This window comes from Euprymna scolopes, chromosome 1, assembly GCF_053919585.1.
Source record: "Euprymna scolopes isolate OS-2025 chromosome 1, ASM5391958v1, whole genome shotgun sequence".
Taxonomy (NCBI): domain Eukaryota; kingdom Metazoa; phylum Mollusca; class Cephalopoda; order Sepiida; family Sepiolidae; genus Euprymna; species Euprymna scolopes.
The window spans coordinates 112,597,336-112,606,025 of record NC_136482.1 but is presented as its reverse complement, the minus strand read 5'-3'; the positions used below and the strand labels follow the sequence as shown (position 1 = coordinate 112,606,025).

Here is an 8,690-nt window from a genome sequence, read left to right as displayed (position 1 = left end):
CTACCTCAACTGTTCTACATCTCCTAAAGAACTTTCATCCATTCTTTCAACATATTCATACAATCGAAATCTCCTATTCTGTACGCATCTCTCTATATACTGTTCAGATTTTATCTTTCTCTGAGGTCATCAGATCTAAGTCTGTCTTTAAAAGTCACATTACACATGCATTGCATCATTTGAATATCATTTCTTTCCATGCAATGCATGTCCTCAATCCTCAATTGCCAGGTTCACTTTCATAGGTCATCACACTGCATGCACATGCATGATATAATCTTCTCTTGGTCGACAGTGGTAATGTACTGCAGAACTTCCCTGAACTTACGCCATCCACTCCAATCTTTTGCAACCACACAAGCATCTGCTCCTCCCGGTCCTCCAATGTATCACTAAAGTAAAAAAATGTATGTGAATTTCGCTCTAAAGAAAATAATGTATACATATATTTCCATAGAGCTATATTCTGTTTATGAAAAAACAGATTTATTGAAGTAATGATATTTTATTCCCTTTTGATTGCCACATTATATGCTAAGTTCGTTTTAGAACAAAAAATGATTACATATATTTCCTTAGCATTATATTACTTTATTTTTTTCCAAAAAATAAAATAACCGAAATGATTACGTTTACTTTTTTATAAAAAAGAACTAAAAAAAAATAAGTAAAAGTTACAGTGTGATGGTGATGTCCCCTATGTTGTGACCAAATTGACTCTTCCAGACATTATGTACAGAGGAACCTACAACTAAGGACGAGCAGTCTTCTTGTAGCATACTATTTTGTACTTCCGTAAATACACTTTTGTAAATATACCTCCACATTGTACTATTTCTTATTGACCCTTCAAGGTCATACAGTTCATTCGTTCATTTCATGTGAATCTAATGATTCTAATGTTGTCATTGGTTCCCCCCCCCCCCCCCCCGATATCTTTTAGTTAGAATTCTTCCTATAAAGACATCGGATACTTACAGGATGGACCACATGAAGGTTGCCAATATCCTAAGTGAAAGTGTTTCTGTGGAACAAACTGGATTCAAACTTAGCACACCCAGGCATTTAGTCCAATCGTTAACCACTTAGCTACCGTCACAGCGGTAAATTAATTATATTTTATTTTGAGGGAAAGAAAAACTGAAACGGTTACATTTACCGTGTGATTTGAGATGATTTAGCACTAATGGGATTAACCAGCATCCATTACAGCCTTCTACCATGATTCATACTTTTTGGTAAACCATAATGAAAACGGCTGCTCAACTTCCCCAGTTCTTTGTAGACAGGAGTAGGGGTGGGGTGTTTACTTCAAGACTAAGAACATTTTGCTCACATCGTGCTAATAGTTTGCATCACACAGCGAGGACATGCCAATGGCAGCAGACCAAACTTGCTGTAGCACTCTGTTAGCAGAACAGCCGCCTGAGGAAGACGCTGGTCTTTGGCCAGCTGATTGTTCATATTAACCAAAATGTCATTCCGAAATGACTGCTCCAGGAAATGGTGCCCACACGTAAAGGCCACAATCTTCGAAGTGGACGATGTGGAAGGTGCGCTGTTTTCTGACCGGTAGCACGACCTCGTCGAGCCAAGATCCGTCTCAGCCACCAGCGGGGTCAGTTGAAGATGCTGAAGCTCAGGATAAGAGATGCTGATGCTCGGGTTGGCATCAGACAACTTGCGGATATTCTGGACGATATCATTCCACAGCTGAAAGTGTGGTATCAGTTTGTCGCTCGGCATGATTCCTGACATGGCACGTTCGCTGAATGCCTGTAACATTTTCTTCACAACGAGTGATGTTTTTGGGGAGGGCTTGTTCACTTCTATGCGGATCTTGTGGATGATGTTCGACACGAGTTTTAGGAGGAATGTGGTCGAAAACGTTAGTTCGTACTGGAGGCTTGCAGCTAATGGCTGATCTGAACTCATCAAGCTGGCATAGAACTCTTCCATTAAGGAGTCATCTCTGAAAAATAGAAATTGAGTTTTGTCATTGCTGTTTAATAATTGGTAAATTTTGCCTAAAAAAAAAAAATCACAACATTCAATCTAAATGAATAAGTTAGGCTCGTTGCTTGCACGAACAGTAATGTAAAAGCACCCTATTTGAAGTTATTTAACTTTACACAAGAGACGCAGCATCTTTTTATTTTTTCAATTCTCTCACATTTTTGATAAAAGTTGGGATGCCCTATCCAGTAGGGTGTCAGATATTTACTCGTTGGTTCAGAAATTCAAACCGAAAGATCATTTCATGATTCTAACTGTCCCTTTAACCATTTATAACCTGAATTATGATGTAGATGATCAAAAAAAAATATTTGTTAATTTTAGATGGCAATCCAATCCAATCTCTGGTCCCCCTTCGCCAATCTTTCACGAAAAACACCCGTCTAGCTGAATTCACTGTGAAAAATTTCCCACACTCTATATCTGTGCCTAAATCAAAACGCGGATTCCATGAACAAAGCTTCTTTCTTAGAACTGCACGCTTGTGGAACTCTGTTCCGTCTGCCTGCTTCCCACCGGACTACAACTTGGATGTGTTCAAGTCCAATGTTAACAAATTCCTAATGAACCGCCCCCTTAAGTAAACACTTCATCAAATCTCCACACTAACGTAATGTACTTGCAATAACCCTTATCCCTGAGTGGCTTCCGGGCCTTGATAAGTGGTGATCACTGTAAAAAAAAAAAAAAAAACATACCGAATATAAGCAATGGACAGTTGCAATCTGGAGGCATCTGGCATCTACCCAGATACTGCACTAATATGTACAAGGCGTGTTTTAATCAATTTCCACGATATTTATGCCATTATATTCATTTATTTGCAACTGAACGAATTAGTTTAACCAGGTCCTGAAGGGTTAAGCACAATTGTTTAGATCATTCTTGCACTTGGTTCACCAGGTATACTCACCAAGTAGTTATTTTAAATTCTTTTCATGAACCAAGTAGTGACTATGACTACTGGAATGATGAAGATCTTACGATTCCAATTTCTTTTCATGTCATCCATAAAACCTTGGTATTTAGCTATCTTATTCCTCACAGCTCTGTTTAATCCAGCATCATTATGGACACTGACTTTAACTTGGGTTGCTACTCTCCCTCCTTGTCCCATATCATTATGTCAGGTTCAACAGCTCTATTTTCTAAGTATGTAGCTGTAGAAATTGCACAGTCATAGTAGGTGGTATATGATTAATTTCCAACGGTTCTTCCTGGCATATGTTCCCAGGATTGGATATTTAATCTTTTACAGATATTGTCACAAGGTTAACTAATTTACATATTAGTTTTGAAAAAATTGTTATTCTTTTTTTAATTTAATGATTGTTTTGGTTTTAACATAAATAATTCTGTTTTGCAATATTGTTTTCTTTTCTAGACAAATATTCAGCATTTGTGTTCAAATATTCCTTTCTTTAGAGGGGTTGTCTCAATTTTTTTTTAACAAATTGCAATCTATTTATAAATTACAAGTGGAAAGGTAGACTGATTTCTTCTTTATTTTTTTCCGATTACATTTAAAAACTTTGCAAAGTTGGGCGCTTTTTTACAATTTGTCATTGTTCTGAGGGAGACAACTCTCTTTTACTAAGAGATTTTTTTTTCATCTCATAGTTTAGGACGCTCAAACCAACAATATATTTTTTTTTTTTTTTTTTTAAATCAAAACATAAAAAAACAGAAAGCTGCGACAAATTTTTTTAAATGTAAAAAAGTTGATAACATTAATAATACAAAATGTAGTCTTTATGTAACTATAAAGAGAATCGTTTCTGTTTTCATATTATAATTTACGACGCTAAAACCAACGGAACAGCATACCTGAAAACATATAAAAGTCGTCATTTTCAAGGTAATTGTTAAGGTGGAAAGTAAGTTCAAATTTACCCTTTTTTTTTTCACCTTTTTATTTGCTGTTGAAAATCCTTGACAATCACGAAAGAAACAAATTATAAATCACATTCCAGAACAAGTTGTTATATAATGCAAATAATAATCAATATTTCCTGATCACTTGAATCAAACATTCGAGCAGATAACAAAGGAACGCATTTGTATTATTCGCATTGGACTACTGTGACACTATATCTTAGTGCCCCGGTTGTGGCTAGGAGGTGTTTTGGCTGTAGGCGGAGGGATACACAAGCAACCAGAATGCAATCCCAATCTCGATCTCTTTTTGTCCAGACAGCCATCTGGTAAGACATCTATTTTTGTCTCCCCGTAAATGGGGGAGGGGGCACCTCCTCTCCCTCAACACTAGTTAAGTTAGTTAGTTTTAAAGAAGTAATGGTGAAAATCAATTGTATGATCTGTAAATTGTAATGTTAGTCCTCGTGCGAAAGAGCAGGACACAAAATGTTTTAAATAATAATAGAATAACAATAACAAAGATTTTTCGCTGGCAAGGACTACTATTGACCGTAACCAGTTATACAGTCCTTTTTAAATTTTCATCTCTATTTTTCTCATTATATTGTTAACGAATATTTGTTCATGAAACCTATATGTTCCTTATTAAATTTTAAAGATTTTTCTATTCTGAAAGAAGTTTAAAAAAATTTAATCTAAAAAAGTTATTTTAAAGTTTTTGTTAAAAAAAAAATTCAGATTTTCTCATTATTCAAACCTGTATTACAAAGAGGGGTTGCAAAAAAAATGAGTTGCGGTGTGAGGAGAAATACAAACTGAAACAGAGAGAATATTCAGACCTGTAATAATACAAAGAGGGGGTTTCAAAAATGGTTGTGGTGTGAGGAGAAATACAAACTGAAATAGAGAGGAGAGTTTTAAAATATAATCTTAAAAAGATAAGATACAAAATTACCTTGGATTTATTTTATGTAATGTACATTTTGTTGCAATTTAAAAACATTATCTTTCATAGTAATTGTCTGTATTTTTGAGATGAGGTGTTTTCATTGATTGAGATTGTCGGACTGACTTCCTCATCTTGGTTGTTATAGTCACTCTAGCAATTAATAATATAGATATAAAATTTTCAATGATTTTTTTAAAAAAGTGCAACAGAATGTACATTAAAGAAATAAATCCAAGGTAATTTTTTGATTCAATTTAAATTAAATTTTTATACCTTACTTTGTAAAATTTATAAAAGTGCACTTCGGAGATAAATAAATTTCAAATTGAATCTTGTACCTTTATTTTAAAAATAAAGGTACAAGATTCAATTTGAAATTTATTTATCTCCGAAGTGCACTTTTATAATAAAAACATTTTGTTTAACAATTTTCATGCCTTGGATGAAATGCTTTTCTAACTTGTTGTAATATTTTCATGTCAAAAATAAATAGTTACTTATATTTCTCATATATATTGCATATATATATGTGTTGTGTGTTTTTTGTGTCTGCCATAAATGTCTGCATTAAAAAATGAAGTGGGCCTGAAGACGACGAAGGTTCGAGACAGAATGCCACCAGAGTGAAGACATCTTGAGAGAATGAAGGAGCCAAACACCCACATCCAACATCTCAGGTACGCTTTTCCTATTGATACTCAGACCCTAATGACTGACCCATCGTCACATCATCATGGGACCGATTCTAAGGCATTTAGTGAAACACGTGGGTCACACATGAGTGAACGGCTGATCGTGTTATACTACTATTCTCATACTGATTGTTATATTCGCAACGTTTCGACCGATGGTAACCTTCAACCTTCTGCAGAAGCCTTTTATCCAACTTGAGCCCATGCGGAATTTTGGTCAGACTCATAGCATAACAGTTAAAAGTGTTGATTAACAATTAGGGTACTTATGCGCTTATGTTACCATGCTGAAATAATGGTATTATTTAGAAAGCCATTCTTAACATGGGGGAGAGGGTGTTTTGTAATTATTCAGTACTTTTACCCAACACTTTAATCACAAAGAGGTTATAAAACGTGAATTTAACTTGAAAATGCTATTTTTTTAACAAATAGCACTGTAACATAAGTGCATAAGCACCACAATTAGGTCTAAATAATGACAATCACCTAGAGTTGAAGGTTTATTTTATATTGCAAGTGATAATAAAAAAAATAACAAATTAATGTAAAATGGAGACAATCAATGTGGGGATTATTCTTGTTCAGGTCTGCCAAAAAAAAAAAATCACATAATTTTATCAATTTTATTCTTTTTCAATCAAATCAAAAAAATAAGTCAGCAAAAAATATTTTTTTTAAGCTATTCTGTATTTTCACTTAACCATTTAATAGACAAAAGATACTGCAAAAATTTAATTGAACTTGAAAATCCTATATAAAAAAACGCACAGTAGCTTCTCTGTATAAGTACCCAATCTATTCTGCCGCTATTTTACAATTTGTTATTGTTCTGTTGGTTTTAATGTCGTAAATTATATGAAAATAGAAACGATTCTCTTAATAGTCACATAAAGACTACATTTTGTATTATTAATGTTATCAGCGTCTAAATTATGAGATGAAAAAGTGAACGAATAACCTAGTAAAAGAGAGTTGTCTCCTTCAAAACAATGACAAATTGTAAAACAGCACCAAAGTTGTATATCCAGTTCATTGCTAACGTTGCTGGAAAAAGACTGCATCATTCTCACATTAGAAAAAGCACTTGACCTCAGATGAACTCCTATTTATTTTCAAGTGGTGTCCTGCCCGGTTCAGGCACTGACGGCTATGACTCTCCGTCTATCTCTTTCCCTCAAAGTATTTGTGAATCCATTGTTGCTCATCATTTACAACCTCAATTCACGCTGTTTTTCTCAAAAGTGTTTGATGTATTGCCACAGCATTTTTTGCAATTGTACAGCCAGTTGGTTGCAGTTTCTTTCTGCCCAAGCAGTGCCCATACTGCCAATTGTCCTGACTATTGGACCCAAAGGGATCTTCTGCCTAGCAAAAAAAGATACGAAACCATAAACAGAATTATTCCTGATTGCTTCCATATTACATTAGTCACCTGCTTTCCATGACATCATGTTATCCTGATCGGGGGAGGGGGGGACTGAAGTGGGTACTCAACCTTGCTCAGATGTCTTCCACAGACTAATGGAGGGAAGGAGACACCTAACTTTCTCCTTTGACAGCCGCGCTGTCTCACCACCCTATACAGCGCCTCGTATCTATCAACATAAAAATCAAATACATCTAAAGATGGAATATTGCTGCCACATCTTCACATGTGCCGCACACAGTACTCTTTCCTGCTTTGACAGAGTACAAAATAGACTTTGAAATCTAGCGAAGAGAGGAGGTAATCACTTCTCTTTCTCACAGAACAGATGTTGCTAGTTTCTCTCTACTCTTTTGTTATTTTCTTGAAAGGTGCTTGACTGAGCTCCAATTTTGGTTCCTCCTTGTAGGACATTCATAGCAAGAACTCATCTTTCTAACGCAACAATAAGTCTTTCTCTTCTATCACAATGGGTCAAAGATTCCATGAACAGAGCTTCTTGAAAATAGTTTCAATCTGTAGACCACATTACTTTTTCCCTGATGATTACAGCTTGGTCACCTTCAAATCTAATGTCAACAAAATCATGGCATAAGCAATCAAATGCAGTTCAGACCATTTATCAATGTTAGTACTCTCATAGTGTTCCTCATTTTTTGGCAGGTAATTATTCCATTCTCAATTAAGTCATTCTCAAATGGCTCTAGGCCTTGTTAAGTGGTGACACCAATTGGGGGTTTCCTCTTGGCCCAAAATTCACCAGTCTAGGCTACATACTTTTGAGATGGTCAATTTTCTGTTGACCAAGATGTATGATCCTGTATTTTGTGTAGTTCTAGGAGATCCATTCTTCCATGCTTCCAGGAAATAGTTTATTGCTAATCATCTGAAGCGCCCTGACCGAAGAATACCAATAGTGTTGTGCAGTCATTTTTGAAGGCCAGAGTGCATTTTCTCTAGGGCCCTGGCTCTTCAAATCCCATTTTTCTTACCTTTGTCACCTTTCCACCATGGGAAGGAGATAAACAAACCATTAGGAAAAAAGAAAAGAAAAAAAAAAGTGGGGTCCATAAGAAACTCACCTGAGAAGAATTGATCCAAGACAGGGTGCAAGGGAATCAAAATATTGGTCAAAAAACTTTTCTAAATTGGCAGATGGTAGACTATATTTATTCCAATGATTGATAATCTGAAGAAAAGAAAAAAATCTATTATTATACTAAAGCTGAGTAAATCAATGCTTCTTTCTTAAAAGACTCTTTTTTTCTATATACTTTAATGATACAAAATACATGCTAAATTATTCTTTAGTTCTAGGAATGAGCTATGTTTGAAAACATCCCATTTTTATGTTTCTGAATTCTTTATTGATAATTCGTACTATTTGGATTATTCGAACTACTGTTCTCATCTTGAGTGTTTGTTTCACAACAGGATTCCATTCAAAATTCTGTGCAGATTCTCTGACAGAAAAAATCCTGAGTGTGACACAAGAAGGTCAAAGTTTACATTGGCTGAAACATTATGAAAATAACACTTAAGATGAGAACAGTAGTTCAAAGAATCCAAATAATATGGATTCCATTTTCATCCTTCTTTCTTTTTTTTTTTTTTTTTTTTTTTTTTTTACACAGTGATCACCACTTATCAAGGCCCGGAAGCCACTCAGGGATAAGGGTTATTGCAAGTACATTACGTTAGTGTGGAGATTTGATGAAGTGTTTAC

At 35.0% G+C, this 8,690-nt stretch overlaps 1 protein-coding gene across 1 annotated transcript in view; it reads right to left on the bottom strand.

The window, feature by feature from the left end:
- Window positions 1-1,185: 1,185 nt before the first annotated feature.
- Window positions 1,186-8,690, bottom strand: part of LOC145266444 (uncharacterized) — a 174,950-nt gene continuing 167,445 nt past the window's right edge. Inside the window, exons 30-31 of the mRNA XM_080122153.1 lie at window positions 8,047-8,153; window positions 1,186-1,972 (exon numbers count right to left, since the gene is read on the bottom strand). Coding sequence (XP_079978279.1) covers window positions 1,333-1,972; window positions 8,047-8,153 — 747 coding nt within the window. The 3' untranslated portion in view covers window positions 1,186-1,332. The remainder of the gene's footprint in view (window positions 1,973-8,046; window positions 8,154-8,690) is intronic.